The 22,027-nt window shown below is 37.6% G+C and overlaps 1 protein-coding gene across 11 annotated transcripts in view; it reads left to right on the forward strand.

Annotated features, from left to right (window-relative positions):
* The window catches only part of RAPGEF2 (Rap guanine nucleotide exchange factor 2), a 188,436-nt gene that overhangs the window by 160,919 nt on the left and 5,490 nt on the right, over positions 1 to 22,027 (forward strand). For 9 of the 11 annotated variants that reach the window (XM_065633153.1, XM_065633149.1, XM_065633155.1 and 6 more), the window contains 12 exons: positions 192 to 438; positions 4,904 to 5,061; positions 9,668 to 9,908; positions 10,150 to 10,533; positions 11,797 to 12,008; positions 12,095 to 12,218; positions 12,837 to 12,860; positions 13,913 to 14,136; positions 14,984 to 15,169; positions 16,364 to 16,516; positions 19,028 to 19,253; positions 20,848 to 21,407. In XM_065633153.1, coding sequence (XP_065489225.1) covers positions 192 to 438; positions 4,904 to 5,061; positions 9,668 to 9,908; positions 10,150 to 10,533; positions 11,797 to 12,008; positions 12,095 to 12,218; positions 12,837 to 12,860; positions 13,913 to 14,136; positions 14,984 to 15,169; positions 16,364 to 16,516; positions 19,028 to 19,253; positions 20,848 to 21,407 — 2,739 coding nt within the window. The remainder of the gene's footprint in view (positions 1 to 191; positions 439 to 4,903; positions 5,062 to 9,667; positions 9,909 to 10,149; positions 10,534 to 11,796; positions 12,009 to 12,094; positions 12,219 to 12,836; positions 12,861 to 13,912; positions 14,137 to 14,983; positions 15,170 to 16,363; positions 16,517 to 19,027; positions 19,254 to 20,847; positions 21,408 to 22,027) is intronic. The other 2 variants (XM_065633152.1, XM_065633154.1) reach the window with 2 other exon arrangements.

The following is a 22,027-nucleotide window of genomic DNA, read 5'->3' on the forward strand; positions in this document are numbered from 1 at the left end:
CACACTACAGAAAATGAATGTCCTTTAAAATTTTTAAATTTTAAAAAAGTATCTACAGTCATTTAATACTTGAATTGTCAGAATATCCTGATAAGTTTTTTGTAATGATTAATATTAAACTGATCTGGTGCACAGAGCTTGCTTTTACATGTTTGTTCTTTTTATTTCCCCTCTTTTCCTGTCTTCTGCAGTTTTTAAAGAACTCTTAACACGGTTGTCAGAGGAAAAAAGAAATGGTGCTCCCCACCTGCCTAAAATCGGTGATATTAAAAAGGCGAGTCGTTATTCTATCCCAGACCTTGCTGTTGATGTGGAGCAGGTAATAGGATTAGAAAAAGTGAACAAGAAAAGTAAAGCCAACACAGTTGGGGGAAGAAATAAGTTAAAGAAGATACTTGACAAGACTCGAATCAGTATTCTGCCTCAGAAACCATACAAGTGAGTTCTTAATTTCCTCTTTAATATTTGCTTTGTGTTAAATTTTAATTCTTATAATTTGTCATGATACTTTTTTATTTATTAATGCAAAACATGTTTATATCTGAAAAAATATACTAGAAAATACTAGTTTGAATATTTGAATGATCACAGACTAACAATGCGGCTCCTGACATGAATATGGATGTATTTCAGTTCTTACAGATAAAGTGATGGCACAAAACTTTTAATTGTCATTTACTGTTTTCTTTTAAGAGGGCTGCTAACAGGCAATTAATTTCTGATTAACTCTGCAAGCAAGTTTGCTTGCAAATGTTTGACAGGAGCAGTTATTTCAATTTATCCACATTGCAGTGGTCTGTAAGAATTTCTGTGTACTGTCATAAAGGAGACTGAGGTTAAAATTTTAACTTGGGTTCTTTGACAGAACTGAGTATTTTTTTAAAAGAAAGCTAAATATGGCATCTGATATCTTTTATTCTGTGAACACATTTCAGAAATCAAGTTCTGATAAGGATTTTTGGAAACAATAGAAGAATGAGTTTTATGAGATTTTGTGGGAATCTGGTTCTTTGCCAAGACAGATGGCATCCATGGGAAAAATTAACTGTAGAGGGTAGTTGATGTGTAATCAGCATTTTTCTCTTGCATTTTTCTTTTCTGTATCCCATTGAGGAAGAAATCTATTCTATGTAAATTCACGAAGGGCATACTTATGCTGAAAATGTAGGATGCTTTCCTGCTATTAATTTTTTTGAAGTTTGTTTAATGTTAGATATTCCCTACTAAATGAATACTCTTCTGAAACATTATAAATAGAATGCTAGTAATGTAAATGTCAAATGACTGTAAATTAGTATTTCCAAATAATGGATATTTCTTAAATTAATGCAGTTACATTTCAGTAGAGGAGAATCTGTAAATCTTCTTTTTATGTTCTTTGTCTTTAGACCGTTTTATTTCACCGGTCTTGTAGGTTTGTTCCTCTGACGAGGCATGCATACTGTTAGGCATGATTTTTTGCATTGTTCATGGCTTTTGCCTGAAATTTTCCTGTTGGTTTTCTTTTATTCCTTTCGTTTTTGCACTTTTTCTGTGCAGGGACCTCTTTAGGTAAGACTCAGAAAAACAGTACGCTTGACCTATTTTTTTTTTTCTTTTGCTAGCTCTGCTTCATGTTTTATATACAGCAAATTGTCTGCAAAGCCTGATGACATTCAGTTGTTTGTGTCTGCACAGTTTCTGCATAGAGAAATGTAGCTGTAGAATTTCCCGTTTGTGCATTTTCCCCAATTGCATAGAAACTTCTCTCTCTTTCTTCCTAATAGTTAATGGTATTGCATATATTAAGGGACTTCACCTATTCTCACATGTTTTTAAAGACCAAAAATCTAGAGGGATGAGAAGGCTGATTTACTCATTAATCAAAGTAGGTATTTAAAGGCTTCAGGAGTCAGCTAGCTCGTGAGGTGAAACTCTACCTTTTCAGAACGTGAATACTGCAGAGGTCTCTAGTGCCTCCAGAATGTATCCAGACAAAAACAATCTTTAAACTCGAATGAGGCCACTCATAGGGTGAGCTTGTCTGCTTTGTGAGATGTTGAACCAATATCAAAGAAGAGTCAGTTTGAGCAGGAGATAATGCCTTCTTTCAGTCTTGCTTTTTAGTCCAATAATGTCAAGTAACTTCCCGAACTGAGGAAATAGCACCGTCTCCTCTGCATCTACTGGGAAATCTCCTTGTCTCCACCATCTGTGAGGCACCTCTTGAAGTGTACTTGTGGCTACAGCCTCCAGTGGAGCTCTTTGCTTTCTTTACTCTTCTAATGCAGAGTGTTTTTGTGGTCTGTAGGCTCAGTTGTTCCAAATAAGCATTAAACACAATCCCTACCTCCATCTCTAGCAAAGTTGTGCCTGGTCCATAGTGCAGCATCCCGGACAAAAAACCAACCCACTCTCTCTATGTGCAGCCTTGCAGTGGGATGCACAGTATACGTATTTTGAAGGAAGATGCATTCAGACACCTCTGCCATTCCATTATTGCTTCTACCCTGTTTGTCACTCAGCAGGAAAGTTATTTCTTAGTTAATGCTGCCTCCCTGCATGGCAAATGCATACAGAAAGCAATAGAAATGCCTTTCTTTTAAACCACAATCTCCTTTCTCCAGCTTAATAAAATATTTTAGCTAACAGCAGGGGCAGTTCATCTTCATGAGCCCTGCGGTTTTCAGTGTTGCTAGTTGTATCTGAAATTTCTGGGGTTCATTTCTTGTTTGCATATGTTAGAATTCAGATTCTGATTTTAAAATAGAGTCAGCAGTGTAAGGTAAATACTTTTCAATTTAGTGTGTGAATACTTAGATTTGAGAAGCATTTTAGAAACTTTTTTTTTTTTTGAAACCTAACATTTGTCAGTTGATCCACTTTGCTGAAGCTGCTTCGGTCATGATTCACAGGATAGGTACAAGATTATATAACACTGACGAACTTCAAAAGGAATTCATAATGTAAGGGAAACTATTAATATAAGGGGGAGGGTCATATTGTCATTTGATTTGAATTCAGATTGAATACTGGCGCATTTATGAAATATATAGTTGTTTGAAATCACCAGAAAGCATTTTTTGAGGTTCAGGAGCTTTGGAGTTTTTTGTTCACTTGTTGTTTGGGTGGGGGTTTTTTGTGTGTGTGTGGAGTGGTTCCTACTTGAAAAACAAGACATCAATAGCTGGGAATACTCTCAGTTGTAGTGAAAAACTTACTTGATTATGGCTTAGCATAAAAGTGCTGTGTGCTGAGTTGATCATCACTGCTTGTCACGGTATTTTGTGCTTTGTGTGGAAGTAAAAATATTACAGATGTTCAGATTCAGCTTAACTTCTGATTGAGAGAGAATCCAAGAACTTTTTTTTTCAGTGGACTTGAATGTTTCTGTCACTCTCACGGCTTGGGGTTTACACTTCATAAAATATTTTGGTAATACAGAGTTATCTTGTTTTTGAAAACCAAAACAATGAGAGAACCTAAACACATCATACAGAGATACCCCTGCAACCTTTTTTGACTTGTGTTGCTTTCTAAAAAGCAGTTGCTGTGTCCATGTAATTAAAATTGTGTCTTAAATGCCTGGAGATACTGTCCTAGCTTCCCAGAGCGCTGTTGAATTGATAGCACTTAAAGAAGTGGTACAAGAGTGTACTGGGTAAAGTGATTCATTGGTAAGCACAAAAGGATGCTTGTGCTGTAACATCTCAATAGGGATAATTATCAGGCCCTTCATTACTTCTGTTTAGGTTTTCTGAGGATGGATAGAACACTAGACAAAAGCTTAAGTGCCCCAAATTAGGGTACAAATGGTCATTTGTGTTGCATCATTTAATTTAGTAGCTTGACTTTTTAGAGTTGCAGCAGTTTGCAATGAAATCTAAGTTCTGGTTTATGCTTTATTTACATGTGTAGATGCAGGTTTAGATGTGCTTGGCTTTTAAAAAGGCTTTGTCTATTGTAGCTAAGTTTTTAATTATTTTCATTTTCCATAATGGCCGCTATTCAACATTTTACATCCTCAGAGATTATATTAAGGATTTGAGAAATGTTCAAGGGCTAGCTCCAACTCTACGTCCTGTAGCAGTTGTTCTGCTTCACCTGTTGATTATGAACACAAAAGCAATAAACAAATTAGTGCCTGCTATAATATGATGATAGCTGTGTCTCTCATCCATCTAGCACTACTGACCTCCTTTGGGGCTCTGCCTTTCACGATTTAATAGACAAACCTCTTCACCTCTATCACAGATTACTTTATTTACAGCCATCAGGCACTTTGGAGGGGATGCTGATAGCACCCAAGTGTGGATGCTTATCTTAGCCTTCTGAGTTAGCGTCACTTCAGTCACATTCAGTGAAAATAAAATCAGAGAACGTGTGATACAGCGTAGGAAAATGCAAGATCTCGACAATCCTCTCTTATCTGTCTGTTGAAAGATCTTAGCAAGCTGTATGGCTACAATAACTCCCAAAGTGCAGTTGCAAATCCTATCTGGAATGAAGTGAAATTCAAGTCTTGTAAAACGGCACTGTGGGGACAGCAGCATTAGTCAAAGTTCAAGTGATGGGGTGGTGCAAGAATGATGAGGTGTGTACAACCTTTTGAATAAAGGTCTTGGCGGCTGTGAGAAATTGTCAGAAAATAATGAGCTTGGCAGCTGCTCAGAACTTTGTGGTGAACATGAGGATCTCCTGGCCGTGTGAGCAGGCAGATCTAATCGCTTTGAATGGACATTTGGGTGCTCTTGACAAAGCTAGACAGCAAGCACTGTTGTCTGGAGAATTTAAACTTCTAAATAGTGATTACTCTACTAAAAATTGTGTGAAAATGTAGCAATATAGATGTCCCTGCATCCCTCTAGTATAGACTAAGTTCTGAATGTCTGCAAGTCCTGATTTTATTTCTCTCTGGACGCAGCGACATTGGAATTGGCCAGTCTCAGGATGACAGCATTGTGGGACTGAGGCAAAGCAAGCACATTCCTCCTGCTTTACCTGTCAGCGGAACCCTGTCATCCAGTAATCCTGATCTACTGCAGTCTCATCACCGCATCTTAGACTTCAATACTACTCCAGGTAAGGATTATTTTTTGTTGTTCTTCTTGACCTTATTATTTCCTTTCACTGATGTGTTGGGTTTTTTTTTCCTCCCTGGACTCCCACAGTCCGAAGATGTGTGTAAGGTTTTTATTAACAGTATGCTGTCACCCACAGATTAACCACATATAAATGCATTAGGATTTATGATGTTTGTTCCAATATACTTTTACCCAAATGTATTAGATGTCTATGTTTCAAGTATGTTGTGTACATAATGCCTGTTATTGATTGAATGCTCTTGGCCAATGAAAACATGTTTTGCTTGGTATTATACAATTTGCTCTGATAGATCAGTCTTTGCAAGACTGCACTATTTTCAAGTAGCACAGCAGATCATTAGCTTACAGTAAAGCAAAAGGGCATTGGATTGGGACACAGGATGTGCATTTCAGTCTTTTTCTGAACAGACTTCTTGTACTGCATCTGTAAGGGACAGAGTTTCAAAGTTCCCTGTTAGATTCCCTGCCCTACAGTTGTATGCTGAATTCTTGGTATATAAAGTGATGCTGAAATAATTAAAAAATGAACACATTTAGCAGAAAGGAACAAAGCATGGGGGCGAGTGAGGGAGAAAAAGAGGGAGAAAGTGAGAAGTTTGAGAGCCTTATCTTATGAAAAGGATTTAGCCAGAGCTCCTGGCAGGGCTGGGATTTGGGCTCTTATCTGGTTGCAGGAAGGTTCTTAGCAGGAAACCTCTGAGTTAAGTATCCAAATCGTTGCTATTAAAAGATAGCTGCTGGAGGAGGATATGGTGATGGTAGCTGTGCAGACACTTGGTTATTTTAGTCTTATATTTAGAGTATTTCTCAAGAGTAAAACCAAAAATTCTATGCTTTCCTAAGCCTGAGGGATTTCAAACTTTACTTGAAAGGGCAGTGCTTAAACATTAGCCTACATACTGAGTTGGTGCAATCTTCGCACTTGAAACTGTGATGCTGGGCATTGCTGCTTTTCAGGTTTTTGGGGGCTAGACAAGACTACAAGAAGGTGGTATGTGACTTTTGTCCCAGTGTCTAAGATTGCTCCTGACAGAGTAGGAAGACTGGTATTTTTTAGTATTTTATCTAACGACTGTTGTCCAACATTTTGAAGATATTCTTTATCAATAAGCACCTAACTTTTCATCAGCATTTTATCTAAAAATGGGTTCCAGCTTGCAATTTATCTAGACAGGACGGTTCTAGGTAACTAAAGTGCACCTAATGTGGAGCACAGCGCCTGGCTGACTTCCAGAGCTGTGGGCATCACTGCCTCGCACAGTTCAAACAAACTCCATTAATTGATAAGGAAAGCCGTTACATGTCTGAAGATCCTTCAGTCATAGGTGGAGTTCAGAGAGGTTTAATAAATGAAAAATGTTCTGCTCTTTGCCTTTTGCTTTGAAGAAACAAGATAAATAATGATGTAATGCCATTACTTCAGTCTTATAGCAGCTTTTCCATTGTCTTTATAGAAAATATGTTAATTAGTACCTTGCCATTTTTTTTAAAAAAAGCTCTTTTTTGTTCTTTGCTTAAAATTTGATGAAATGTCCACATACTGAGTATTTTTAAACTGATTTGCAGGTGTAATTTTTCCCTGTGTAGATAGAAGGGGAAAAGGGAACTGAAATTAAAACCACTTACCTTAAGGGCTTTAGGGATAGTTGCGTTGTAGGTAAAAGAGTTGAATTATACCTCTATATACTTTAAGACTTGGAAAAAATTAAAGCCTGCAATTTTAATTTCTTCTGTTACCTTGGACTAAATTAAAGATGGAGATGGAGGCAGCTTGCAAGAAATTGAATGCACTGGAGAAGAAAGAGGAAAGTGTAAAACAGCCATCCCTTGAGCCTTTGGGGGATATCCCTTAGGAGAGAGAATAAAACAACTTGCTGTTTTGGAAGGGTAGTCTTTGAGGAGAAAATGAGAACATACTTTTTTTAAGCTTGAAATCAGCAAGGACTCGTTTTAGTTTCTGTTCTGATTTGTACAGGCTATTTCAAATATACTTGTTAAGGTTTCTTTTTAAATGTTCAAATAGTCAATAGCACTTTGATTTCCCTTCTCTTGTGCTGCCTTTGCTATTTGAATGGAAGTCAAAATAATACAGTAATGATGAGCTGCCAGTCACTGGTACTTTTTTCCCCATGACACCAAGCATTCTAAAGGACAAGATTCATATCATGTGGCATTGCTTTCTTCAGCCTATCGCTCCAGCTTCCTTTTTTGAAAAGAAGTGAAGGAGAGGTGATTACAATTCTCTTCAAGTGCTTTTTTATTTAAAAATTATTGCCCTGAATTACTCGCTACCATTGCTATAGCTGTAATAATTTCAACTGCTGGCAGACTTCTCTCTATTCTCTGTACTGCTTTTGCCACCAGGTCCGGTAGGTAACACAGCCTGAGAAATTGCATTGTAAAATACAGTGCAAAGGTGACGCTTTTGTATTTGGTATTCTCTGCATTTCTTCATATTGACTTCGGCAGATTATTTTCTTCTTGCACAAAACACTTGCTGCTTGGGAGTGAGTTCCTACTTTGGTATTGTTTGTAGTAGCTTCCCATCTTCATAGCATTTCTTTGAGTGGCAGATATTTCTGTAACAGCAAGAGGCAACAAGACCTGGAGAGCATTCTGGTTTTTAATTACGGCTTTGAGGAGCTGTGTCTTTGCATATGCCTTCCTTAAGATGTCAAAAATGTAGAAGTTATTTTGGTCACTGTGCCATATCCCTCTTCAACTAATTACTGAAGGAATATGGGTCAATATAGATTTGGTGATAAAAGGCAAAATTGGCTTGGTAGTTGTAAGGTATTAGTACATTTGCTTCAAGTACTTAGAAATGGCTAAAAATTGGCCTATACTGATGCACTTTATGTGTAACTGATGGTGTAATCGCTCAGTTCTAATGTGTTTCAGTATTACTGCTTCTCAAGTTGCAAAAATACTACTATGAGCTTAAAATTTATGAGCTTAGTTCCATGAAAGTTGTAAACTAATATATTTAAGCCTAAACAGCCTTTGTGGGATGTAAACCAACTCATATCAGAGAGATTTATCTTAATGCTTTCCAAATAGTTATTTTGGAGACATGCAGCAGCAGTGGGAAGACATTAATTTTTGTTCTTTTTCACAAGATTTATGTTGCTGAATAGATCTTTCTGTAGCAACTTGAATACGTACTATGCACATTCAGACAATCAGGTCTTGTCAAAAAATATCGTGATTGTATTGAAGTGAATGTTTTCACCTGGCAGTTGTTTTTTCAGTTTGGCTGGGTTATTTTGTTTGTTTTGATTGGTTGTTTTGTTGTTGTTGTTGTATTTTTGTTGTTGTTCGTTTCGGTTTGGGGTTTCTTTGTTTGTGTTGTTTTTCTTGGAGTTGTTATTGGGTTTTGGTTTGGGTTTTTTTTAAATAATTATCAGTTTTAGCTGTAGATGCAGAAGGCTTTCTATTACTATCTATCTTTTTTCATATGACCTTTATGATATAATTTTTTAACATATTCATTAAAGAATAATGACTAGAAGTTGTGCCACAAAACTAGAAAGGGTTATTTGTAGCAGAGGGAAGAAATTGAATTAATTGAAAGTACTTCATCTTGTCAGTTAAAACTACTTTATATTAAAAAAATCCAGCATACAACTTAAAAAATAAAAAATTTATAATAAGAATAATCAGACTTCAGCTGATTAATGGTCTAGATTTCAGTTTATTAATAAGCTTATGGATATATCAAATCTAATATTTAGACTTAAGCTGGTAATTTTCCAGATTTCCTAAAAAAGACCATCTTTTTCATGTTCACTGTAAGTTTTCTGTCATCAGTCACTTGAAACAGTAACATATTTAGAACTTGAATATTTGTGAAGTGTTTTTCTGTCTCTGGCTGTTCTAGGTCTTAATTACTAAAACATTGGCACAGAAAAGAACAAGTTTTCAGTCTGTTACTTACATATTTATCATTATGATTTAAATGTATCAAGGATAGTATTTTTGATAATTAAGTACTTGGCTGCATTGATACTACTGCAGTTTGTGTATACATGTGTGCTGGCCAGTATACATGCATCTTCCTAGCTACTTATATGTACACGTCTTCCTTTTGTGTGTGTCACTATGGTTGAGTGTCTGATGTAGGAAAATGAGTCTATTTTCTTGAAAACATCCTTAGGAAGATTGGCACTCCTACCACCTAATTTGCATAAACTTCTTACATGTCAATGTGTAGGGTAGTGGTGTTGAGTGCCCTTGATTTTTTTCTCAAACTAATATGGAAATTACCAGGACTCAACATCTGTGAAAATCAGGCTGCTCATTTGTTTGACTGTCCAGACTTTGGAAATGTTAACATACTTTTGTGGCTTGCTCCATTGATAGCCTAAATAACTTATTTTCCTGGTTGTTAATAGAACTGGTCTGTCATTTATTTAAAAAAAAAAGCACAGCTGTTTTATAAGGAGGTGAAACAACGACACTGAAGTAAATACTGGTAGATCTAGTCATTAGACTCAATGTTACTGATATTGTTGCTTGTTACTATACCGTTAAGTTTTTTCTGCTTTACTAAATTGCGTACCTTGCATGTAATTTTTTTCCAGACTTACCAGATCAAGTTCTGCGGGTTTTCAAGGCAGATCAGCAAAGTCGCTACATCATGATCAGTAAGGACACAACGGCCAAGGAAGTGGTCATCCAGGCTATCAGGGAATTTGCTCTCACCACAACCCCTGATGCGTATTCACTATGTGAAGTCTCGGTCACGCCTGAGGGTGTAATCAAGCAAAGGAGGCTTCCTGATCAGTTATCCAAGCTTGCTGACAGGATACAGCTGAGTGGCAGGTGAGATTAGAGACTGCGAGCTAAATATGACTGTGCCAGTTTATTAAGTCAAAATCCCATTAAAAGGAGCGTTATTTAATTATTAATGTTGCTGCTTTACAAGAAATTGCTTCTTATGCAACTTCTAATTAATATGTAAGCCTGTTGAAATTCCTTTTATTCTATGATTTCAATGGGGTCATTGCTGTAACTTTTACCGGTATTTGAGTATATTGTATCGTGTCTTTTTGAATTTTTACAGGTATTACCTGAAGAACAACATGGAAACAGAAACTCTTTGTTCAGATGAAGATGCTCAAGAGTTACTAAGGGAAAGTCAAATTTCCCTACTACAGCTCAGTACTGTTGAGGTGGCTACCCAGCTGTCTATGAGAAACTTTGAGCTATTCCGTAATATTGAACCCACGGAATACATAGATGACTTGTTTAAACTCAAATCAAAAACTGGTTGCACTAATCTAAAAATGTTTGAAGAGGTGATAAATCAAGAAACATTCTGGGTAGCTTCTGAGATTCTAAGAGAAACCAACCAGCTGAAAAGGATGAAGATCATTAAGCATTTCATTAAGATAGCTCTACACTGCAGAGAATGCAAGAACTTCAACTCAATGTTTGCCATCATTAGGTATAACTGCTTAATAATTTTAATTCTAAATAAAAAGCAAAGTCTCACTTCTGTCAGTCCAAAAAATTTATTTAACAGTGTAAATCAATTAATATTGGTAACATTAACACTTGGCAATCCAATAAGGAGGGTATTTCCAATAATCTGAACTTGACACTGAAATGTTTGCTGAAGTATTATTTGGAATGCTGCTATTGTGTACTTATTGCTCAAGGTAATGAGGCAAGAGTCATTGGTGAACATGTCACTAGAGAAACTACTGCACTTAAAACCAAAAACCAAATGAAACAGCAGTTACATGATGAAAAATGATACTCTAGTAATAAATGAAAGGGTTAATTTCCCAAAGGGAACTCACCAATTTAAATGTGGTTTCCAGTATCGTGAATACATTGAGCCATGATATGTTGCCTTTGATTATCTTGGTATCAGTGGTTTCCTGGATGGAACTCTTGATAATAGTCAATAGCAGACTATGGTGCCATACAAGCAGCTGTAAATAAATATCTTTTAGTGAGAATAAAAAAGTACTGAAAATCTTAGACAGAAAACCTTTCTTAGATTTGGAATGAAAGGTAGGGGAGAAAACTCTGTGTGTGTTTATACACATTTTTTACAACATTCACATTTCCTTTAGAGTGTCCAAAGTTAGGCAGAAAGAACCTAACAAAATAAATACCTAAATATTGTCTCTTATGAAAAAGCTTGAGCAAGTTGCATTAAAATGACAATGTTATCACTGTCTCTGGCAAAAGCTCTTGTCACATTCGTAATGGGTCCAAGCTGGAACACAAGAGGTTCCACTTAAATGTGAGAAGAAACTTCTTCTCAGTGAGGGTGACGGAACACTGGAACAGGCTGCCCAGGGGGGTTGTGGATTCTCCTTCTCTGGAGACATTCAAAACCCGCCTGGACGCCTTCCTGTGTAACCTCACCTAAGTTTTCCTGCTCTGGCAGGGGGATTGGACTAGATGATCTTTTGAGGTCCCTTCCAATCCCTAACATTCTGTGATTCTGTGATTCTGTGATATCATGCAGATATCTCCAGTTTTTATAGCTTTTATAAAAGTGATCTTAATTGTTCCGTCAAAATTACACTCTAACAAAAGGAAGTTTTCACTTTTTGTTACTGTATTGACGTTGTTGCGCTATGCTATTCTGGCTATATGGTGTTTCTACCAAAATTTAACATGGTCTTTTGTAGGAATTTTTGTTTCTTTTTATTGTTCTTGAACTTTTTTGCATTTTTTTGTTTGTTTCAAGTGGCCTGAATTTGGCACCAGTTGCAAGGCTCCGAACTACTTGGGAAAAGCTTCCAAGCAAGTATGAAAAACTCTTTCAAGATCTACAGGACTTGTTTGATCCATCTAGGAATATGGCAAAATATCGTAATGTCCTTAACAGCCAAAACCTACAGCCCCCTATTATCCCCCTGTTTCCTGTTATCAAAAAAGACCTTACATTCCTTCATGAAGGTAAAAGTAAAGTACCTAATCTTTTATCAGCTAAGGAAGAGTAACTTTGCTGCCTAATAACTGATGTTGGTAATTGTCAATTGTAGGAAATGATTCAAAAGTGGAAGGCTTGGTCAATTTTGAGAAGCTGAGAATGATTGCGAAGGAGATACGTCATGTTGGTCGCATGGCGTCCGTGAACATGGATCCTGCTTTAATGTTTAGAACGAGGTAAGTGTGTTGTATTAGACAGAGCTTTTCCCAGCTGAGAGAAGGCTAGGTGTGGGCAAGAGGTGCTTGTCAAGCGCCTCTTGTTGTCTTGGAGCAGTATGAATTTTTTGTGTGTTGTTAACAATCTACTAAAATGTTGTGGTGTTCTAAAACTGGAGAAACTGATTACATTTTGTGTTTATGAATATATATTAAAATGGTTTATGTTATTCCTTAGATGCCAGTTACTTCATAAAAAAGAGATTCTGTCAATGGGAGGGAGGGGGAGATTCTGCCTTGAACACATATGTTTTAGTCTGTTTGAAAAGCTGATGTGTGCCAGCCTTATCATTTTGATTTAGAAGTGGGAATGAAGCAGTGTCAGCTGGTGGTTTTGGAAAACGTGGAGTGAATGCTGTTTGGCTTCATGTTAGGCCAGCTTATTGCATACTCTTTTTCTTAATTTGAGCTAGAAGAGTTTGTAATATCTGACTGTATGCCTAAGTCAAGGCTCTTTTTAATGTTTGTGGGCTTCCAGAACTGCTTGTCCTGAGGTCTGGTCTTTTTCTTTCTGAGCTTGTGATCTTTCTCTGTCTCTTCTTAAACCCATGCTTTATTCTTCCTGGCTCTCACTTGCAGGAAGAAGAAATGGAGGAGTTTGGGGTAAGTGGTTGGAGACAACACACACAGACATTCATTCCTTCCTTACCATTTGCATTGTTTCCTACTTGCTGTCTTTAATTTTCTGGCGCTTTGACATTTTTTCCTTTTGTTAACCCTTTTTTACTGACAATACGTTTTAAACCAAGAGTGCTTTTGCTTTTGAGGTTAAACACAAAGATTGTAAATTATTTATAAGTGGTTGCAGATAGGAGTGAGGTGTTCTTCTTCCCCACCTCCAATTCAAATTGCCAAAGGAAGTGACTTTGAGTAAAAGAAGAATTCTAAAATGGCATGGTTGCAACAGCCGAAACTTGCTGTCAGCTTTCTTGTGCCTAATAAGCAATTACCACAATCAAATACAAGTGTTAAAACTTACAGTATCTGCTAAACTAACTTATTTTCACATTACAATTCAGCCATCATTTTTACTCTTAACAATTCAGGAACAATGCGTATCTTTCATGTAGATGTACATACATTGAAATGTGCATGACGTTTATTTCATCATGAACTAGCTGACCATTTTATTTAACAAAAAGCTGTTTTCAACCTAGCAAGTTACAAGGAAGTTCTGTTCTGTAAAACTGAACAGCATGTTTTGTATATGGTCTGATTTTTAAAGTATTTAGAGAGCTTTCAAAATTTCTTCTGTATCTGTATTTAAATTTGAGCCTCAACTGTAGTCTTCTGTCAGCATTGCCTTACTGCATGAGCTTTTCCTAATGCTCCAGTCTTCTCAGTAGCTGGCTTACGTGAGAGAGCTAGCCTGAATGCTTTTCTAGATGTGTGAAGTGATATTGCTTAGTAGGAGCAGAACAGGTTAAAATATGTGTGTAATTGAAATAGTGCTTGTAACCGAGTAAAAAGATTTCCCTACCCTTATCCTTCTATCTGTTATAGCTGTTTGACTTACTGGAATGAGGCATGAAAGCTTTGACCATAGACTGACATTCATGCAATCTTTTGCACGTTTCATGTTTATCAACTGATACTGTGTTGGACTAAGTCATACTTTTCCCCTCTTTCCTCCTCCTGCCCTCCCTTCACTTCAGGTCCCTCAGCCAGGGCAGTACAAATGCAGCTGTGCTGGATGTCGCACAAACGGGTGGTCATAAAAAGCGGGTCCGTCGCAGCTCCTTCCTTAATGCTAAAAAACTGTATGAAGATGCTCAGATGGCACGGAAAGTAAAGCAGTATCTCTCAAATTTGGATCTGGAAATGGATGAAGAAAGCCTCCAGACACTGTCTCTGCAGTGTGAGCCAGCCACCAACACACGTGAGCATTCGCATTCGTTATGAATTTTAAGGAAGCTATTAAATATATAATACCTCTGTTCCTTCTCCAAGGAAGTAAATGGGAACAGCAACTAGACAATGGGGTGGAAAATGAGGTTTCTAATCATTTGCAAGTACTGAACATCTATGAATCTTGAGGAAATCATCTTGCAGATTAACAATATAGACAGAAAACTTTTATATAGGAGAAGAGGCTTTTCAGATGATGATGTACTAAAGTGCACAAGGTTTCTGTGGATTTGTCTGTATAAAGTCTATGGAGGAGCCAAAAGTTTCTCTGCAGTTCTGACGTAGTCGGGCTATGGATGTGAATAGAGTTGGTCATCCTGGGTACCTTGGGCTTGAGAGGGGAAAGGGATTTTTTTTACATCCAGGTGTTTCAGAGGCACCTGGAGGACTGTACCTGGTTGCAGCAAAGGGAGACCCCATGCTGGAAATGGATTTTGTTTTGATTTGACTGAATGCTGCTTGTATCTTGTGCCCTTCCCTTCCTTCAGGGTAATAACAAATAGTAATTATATATCCGTTCTAAACCAATTGTAGTCCTTATGGCAGTCCAGTATAGCTTCTGGTCATGTTTTTGATAAGTATAACTTAAGAAAATTTTATTTTGAGAAAGAAAGATTCTTTGATAATGTACATATTTTAAGTGGAGTTAAATCTCCCCATCTTCATCTTTTCTCTCTAAATGTATCCTACTGCATTCATTGTTCAAGTATTGGAGCATTTCTTAATTATTAATTGGAGGGCTTTGCGCACTCAGATTAAAACTCCCACAATATTTTTAGCTAGTAGTCATTCCATGCTTTCTGTCATTTCTTGCAAAGTGCCGAAGAATACAGGAGACAAGCGATCTGGAAAATCCGAAACTTCACCAGTGGCTCCCCGGGCAGGCATCCAGCAGAAAGTGCAGCAGCAGCAGCAACATAAAGTAAACCAAGCACTGCAGGTCCCTGCCGTGTCCCTTTATCCCTCTCGCAAGAAAGTGCCAGTCAAAGATCTCCCACCATTTGGTAAGTGGAACAGTGAAGCACTTGGTTTAGTACTCTGAAGTTTATTTGCTCATGTCAGGGAGACAGTTTTAATTAAATAAGATTCAGACCTTTATTTCTAATAGTACTATGTGCAGATTATGGCAGTTTGTGCAGCATATATAATTCTGATTTCACTTTTCATTAGTTTTACTTATGCGCTGCTTAGGCTGCTAGAGAAACATAGAAGCAGCAAAATGAGCAAGAAACAATTCCATCTTCCTTTAGTTCTTGTTGATTTTACCTTTAAATTTTAATCTTAAAGGACTTTGAAGCACTACAGACTGCATTTTTGCTCATGATGGGAAAGTTTCTGAAAACCGGTTAGGTTATGTTGATGAAGCAGCTGTGAATTATTGAGAGCAGCATTGTGATCCTACGGATCAAAGATAAATTCTGTAGAATGCTTGAAAATAACCTGTACCACATACATTTGCAAAACTGTCAGAGAAGCTCCGTCTTCACTTTTAAGACTATTCCAGGGTAGATTTTTGAGGGGAGGGGAAGAGAAAGATGGATAAATGTTACCTAAGAAAAGCAATTCTTGATGCCCTAGATCTTTACATCATACATCATCTTCAGGATGTTGTTACTCTTTAGTTTCCCAAAATAAGCTGGTGCAGAGAGAGTTCTCAGAAATGAAAGGGAGAAGAGCAGCTGCAGAATGGCCTTGTTTTGTAAGCCTGATCTTATTCATCTTCTTTCCAGCTTTCTTTGACCTCCTGGGCTACTCTGAATAGAAAAGAAACAGAAGAACAGTTTACACTCTTACTATATAAATGGTTACTAACCAGTGAGATTTGTGTGTTTGTGTTCAAAATAATTTTAGTTCAGGTTTCTCAGTAACCATTACTATGCATATCCTTGATTTATATATTGTATACGCAGTATTCTGCAATACCAAATCTGCATTGAGTTTTCTGTGACAAAGTATTTATTTTAGGTGGCCAAAACGAAAGAACAGCTTCACTAATATGCAGAAATAAAGTGCTATGCTTTAAACAGGAGTAGGTTTAAACTTTTTGCTTCGTTTAAGTTGGTGTCAAAGATTCACAAATATACAGGAAAAGTATTAGGTTTTTTCCTGTATGGTGTCAGCTCTATGAATGCATTATGAGACAGAAAGACATATTTATACTGGACTTTACATCTGCCTACATTGATTCTTATTTAAAGGCATTAACTCTCCACAAGCTTTAAAGAAAATTCTTTCATTATCTGAAGAAGGAAGTTTGGACCGTCACAAGAAGCAGTCTGAAGACACAATATCAAGTGCATCTTCACAGCTGTCTTCTCCTCCCACTTCACCACAGAGCTCTCCAAGGAAAGGTATTAGACGTGTAATATTTCTCATTCTGTTTCCTGAAGCTTTGGAAACTTCTGAGAGAGAATTTGGAGACTCAGGATAAATTACTGCTGCTCCTATTTTTGTCACAGATGGTCAGCAAGAGGGCAGGAAGTGTAGTGCACAGTGGGGATACCTGAAAGGACATCCAGGAACCTGATTTCAGGGGTATCTGAAAGCCACCTGATTAGCAAAGGCCAAGAAGGATAACCTGATCTGATACAGGATTTGATGCATTAGGTCACTGTCATTGCAGCTGCTTCTTACAAAAATATTCCCATCACCAGTGTTTCCTGCCAGTGGAAGGATGTGCAGATTGAAATTTAAAATCTTTGTACTGCATTGAGCACATTAACCTGTTAAAGGAATTATTTGCTGGGTCATGCATCTGAATGGGATGTGACCTATGTATGACAGGCAGGCTTAAGATATTTGGGATTCAAATCACTAATACACAATATTTTTACTATAGCAGCCTGATGAAATATTCAAACAATGTATATGGATATTTGAGGACTGGCGTTACACATTGGAGCTTTCCTGACTAAGTTCTTTTTAAATGACTTTGTAGAGTTATTTTTTAAAGTGAATTTAGGACCTTAAAGGGATTTTTTTTTAAAATCCCGTTTGTTTTTATCATTGTACTTCTTCTGGTTATAAATTTACAGAACAGGGAATGGAGGCATTTTACTGTAGTTGAATTAACAAAAAATCTCTTTGGAAGTATGATAGCCTAGTTGTATTGCAGATAACTTCTCAGTTTTTCTCTTTTCAGAATCTCATAAACCTTCAGTTTAACAGTTACATAATGTAAAATCATATAAAACATATATATTGAGGTTGAGTGCCCATAACAGAAGTTTAGAATGCTAAAGAGATGAACGTGTTGGAGACTTCACTGTAGCAATAACTTTACCATCCCTGTGCAGTTTAGAGAAGGATTTGAAGCTTATGTGACTCTCACTTTTATCTACTTTCTTATCAAATGAATAGCTAAGCCCTTTTCTTAATGTGGTAGGCGGCAGTGCCGATCAGTTGAGGCCTTATGGCTCCAGACTAATGGATCTCACCAGTTCCTTCTCTCCTCTTGGAAGTGAGAACAGTAACAAGAAAAACAATTCACCAAGGACCTCCAGTCTAGGTGGGGCTTATGGAAACAAAAGGGGAAAAAATACCTCCGGTTATCTGAAAAGAGGAGAGATTAATATAGCAAGAAAGTACAAATGCCTGTGCAAAATCTCTATTGAAGTGATCTTTACTAAGGTCAGATGGAGGAGGGTGTTATGTAGAGAAGACTTAGAATATCATCTAAAGTCCTTATAAAGAGATCAGGATGATTTCTCCCAAATACTGTGTTTGCAAAGAGTGAATTTATATGAATTGGATCGGGCCTGTGCATTTATTTAAAAATGAATTGGGATTCTATATTGGCTCATAGTGGGGAAAAGTACTTTATTTTTTGCAAAAAGCAAACTGTAAACGTGATTATAAATGAAACAAAAATCGGCTTGATGGTGTCATGAAGCTAATGGTATGCTCTTTCAGGCAAAAACGGTATGTTCTTTCAGGCAAATCTGGCAGCGTTAATTCTATGTTTTCAGCAAGTTAATTGGGATAGATCACTTGAAGTAGTCTTGACACACGTAGACTGAAAGCAAAAAATGAAAACTGCAGTTACTTGTACGTTTATGTTGTTTAATGATCTTTAACTTAGCTGGCAAGAACATTCAGCCCAACTTTGTTTAAACTAAAACAAAAGCTGAATTTGCCTCTGTGACATTTCATGGTTTGCAGATTTTTATCTCAGTCTGGCAGTGTCAATGCTACCTCCAAATTACAGTATAATTCTGTTAATATATGCTATAGAATATTGTCTTTTGGGAATGTAATTAGTTAACCAAGTACCACAAAGAAAGCCTGAAAATCTCGAATATGTTTTTTAAACTTTACTGAAAAACACTTCAGGCCCTGTCTCAGCCAAGAGGGGTAATAAGCAGTCAGTGCAGACATCTGTGCTTCATGTTGTATCTGCTGTTCATTGCTGAAGTGTAGCTTCGCAGAACACAAAAACTGTGGGAGAGGGTCTCTTGGGTTACTTTAAGCATGAATCTTGTCTAAGGCATCTCTTTCATTCCAATCTTGGTGATGATGTTTACGTACAGGCAGTTTTTTGAGAAGTGAGATTCCATAATGAAGGGATGCAAGTACCATGATGCACTCGAAAATAATTTGGGGGCGGAGGGTAGAGAGGAAGGAAAGCGAGCACTTGGTCTCTAAATGAGGAGTGCATGTTCCCACAGTCTTAAACCTCTTACTAAGAGACAAAATACATGGTGTTACACAGTTCTGCTATGTATCTTTGTCTTTTTGCAGTGCTGCCTCTGTGTAAATGTAATGGTAGTTTTGATGTACTGTGGTAGCAGTATTGCCGGCTGCCTGGCAATAACTGACAAATCTTCTCAGAGAGTCTGATTAATGTGACGTTCCCTTTGCAGGCTATACTTTGGCTCCTAGTGGCACGGTGGATAACTTTTCAGATTCTGGTCACAGCGAAATTTCTTCCAGATCTAGTATTGTCAGCAATTCCTCTTTTGACTCTATGCCAGTCTCCCTGCATGATGAGAGGAGACAGAGGCATTCTGTCAGCATCGTGGAGACAAATCTTGGTGTGGGAAGGATTGATAGAAGAATCATGATTGAACCAGATCAATACAGCTTAGGGTAGGAATTTTATTTGTGCTTACTTACATTATGCTTTCATATAGTGCGTATGTGGCATGTATATGTATATTTGTTCATGTAACTTTCCCTGTATCTCTCTCAAATATTTTTTTTTTCTCCTCTGCTCTTAAAAACTGCCATTTCAATGCTGCGTTTTGTGGTGATGCTCCATTTTTTGACAAGAAAAGGTTTTGCACTCCTGAGTGTGTGATGAGGTCTACAGCAGTAAGACTGCCTCTGTAGACTTTATCATCTGAGCAGTTAGTAGTGCTGTAGATTATCCTCTTTATGGCAGACTAGTATCCTAGCCTGTTTTCTAGAGTGGGATTGACTGATTTAGATGAGAAATTATTCATGCAATTATTCAGTGATCAAGCTGAGAACAGAAATGGCTAGTAATTTTCCAGTCTGTTTCATAGAAAAGTGCATATTTATCTAACTCAAAAATATTTGCCTTCTTCTAGTCAACAATAATTGGAAGCTAAGATTCACATTAGGCTGCTGGTTTTCTAGGTAATTTTCTAGGTAATTAACTTCTGTAATGGTGGGGAAGATAGTGCTGTGAGGAGTTCTCTAAACCTCTAACAGTGAGCCCTGGTCTGAAAATAATTAGAGCTCTGGCTCCTGTTTAGTCTCCACTTACTTCTCTGAGCTGTTATTTGGATGCTTCAGTCCTCTGAATGGTTTCAGGGTTTTTAATCCTGTGGATGGCAGGTCTGTTCCAAAACTGATGTACTTCAGCTTGGGAATCCCAGGCTATGCAAACTCTTTAATCAGATGTCTTAAATGTTTGGAAGAGCAGGGTTCCAGTCAGCACAGCAAGCTGCCCTGGAAGGACAAATCTCAGTAGCCTGGGTAGCTGATAAACAAAAGTGGCACTTTGTCAGTTCTCTCTGCTGCTATGTAAGGGATAGTGTCAGGCTTACTTAATCGCTGAAAGGCTACGGAGAGTATGCTTGCTTTACAAAGTAGCATGTGTTTCCAAAATTAAGGTTAGAATATATTCCCATTTGCAAGAAATGTTGAAAAGCTGGCTTTCAGAGTTTCCTAAGCAGACAAAAAAATCTGAAAAGCTGAAACCTAACTGAATGTCAGCCGCCTCCTGCTAAAACTCAGTTTCCAAATTTTGATCCTTTGCTTTGCATGGCTGGAAAAAGCAGTAGGAACCCTATCTATCAGTCTTTTTCCCTTTCTATATGTCAATGCAGTTTGCCTATCTTAAAAGGGCTGCTGCAAAGCTAAGATTTTACCTTTTGAAACTACTCCACTGAAGTGTTAAGTTTCATCAGGATATCTATCCAGTGATACTTTTGTTTTCTTGAGAATGAGCTTGAAAGGAACGTGCTCTATTCTCAAAATGGAGTTAGACATTAACACTAATAATACTTAATATAAACTGTATCAAAACCTTGAATTGTAGAGTGGTTTGGGTTGGAAGGGGCCTTTTAAAGGTCATCTAGTCCAACCCTCCAATATGTTTCCTTTTCTCTTGATTGTTGAATTCTTCATGTGTCCTGTAAATGATCCCCAATTCCAACACTGGATTTTTGTGTTTTGTTTTGTTTTGTTTTTTTCCTCGTCCATGCGCATCTAGCTCATATGCACCCCTGTCAGAAACCAGAGGCCTGTATGCTGGAGCAACTGTGCTTTCTTCTCCTAGTACAGAAGAGCTATCACAGGATCAGGGGGACAGAGCTTCGCTTGATGCAGCTGACAGTGGCCGTGGTAGCTGGACTTCTTGTTCGAGTGGTTCTCATGACAACATACAAACAATACAGCACCAGAGAAGCTGGGAGACTCTGCCTTTTGGACATGCTCATTTCGATAGTTCAGGCGATGGGGCAGGACTGTGGGCCTCGGGCAGTCATATGGACCAGCTGATGTTCCCCGATCATGGCACAAAGTATGGCAGGCAAAGTCAAGGCAGGGAGGGCCTTGATCAAGCACAGTCCAGAGCAAGCTGGGCATCCTCAACGGGATACTGGGGAGAGGACTCGGAAGGTGATACAGGTACCATAAAGCGGAGGGGTGGGAAGGATGTTTCAACTGAAGCTGAAACCAGTAGCATAACATCTGTACCAGCAGAGGAGTCAAAGCCAGCTCCCGTGTCCACTCATATAGCAGTATCATCAAGTAGTACAAAGGGGCTCATTGGTAAGTTAAGTTTACTGTCAAGTGTTTTAATTAATTTGCTCATGGTTCTTCATATTGTTCTAAAACTGCATTTCATTTATCTGGTTTGATTTTTCCATTTTTAAAGCAAAACCAAACACTCTGCAGTCTCTCAAATTTTCCTCTTGAACGGTGCATTTATTGCTAGGGAAAATATCACTTATTGTTGATTCTCAGTTCTGGCGGCTTCTTTGTGTTTCAAGAGAGCCTGCCATACATCAGAAAAATAGCTCCACTACTGGACAGTGTTTTGAGAGGTTGATGTATTTAGATGTCTGTTCAGAAATGTGATTTTCTCTTCACCGTAAGGCTCCACGTTCTATATTTAGATATCTTAATAAATGTGGCCTGATTTGTATAGAAGCCTTTTACTTTATACATCTGTATGACTTGTCTGATAATTCAGAATATTTCTTACTTCTGAAAATGGGGTCACTTTATGCTTAACTCCCAACCGAGATGTTTCTTTGGACTGCTGAAACTCAAGTGGTTCCTAAGAAATTAGAGCTGAAATACGTTTATAATCATTCAACAAAAGACAGATCAGATAATATAAAAATTAACAGGAAGGTGTCTTTGGCAGTACTTAACATTTTTCCCAT

This window comes from Caloenas nicobarica, chromosome 4 (genome assembly GCF_036013445.1).
Source record: "Caloenas nicobarica isolate bCalNic1 chromosome 4, bCalNic1.hap1, whole genome shotgun sequence".
Taxonomy (NCBI): Eukaryota; Metazoa; Chordata; class Aves; order Columbiformes; family Columbidae; genus Caloenas; species Caloenas nicobarica.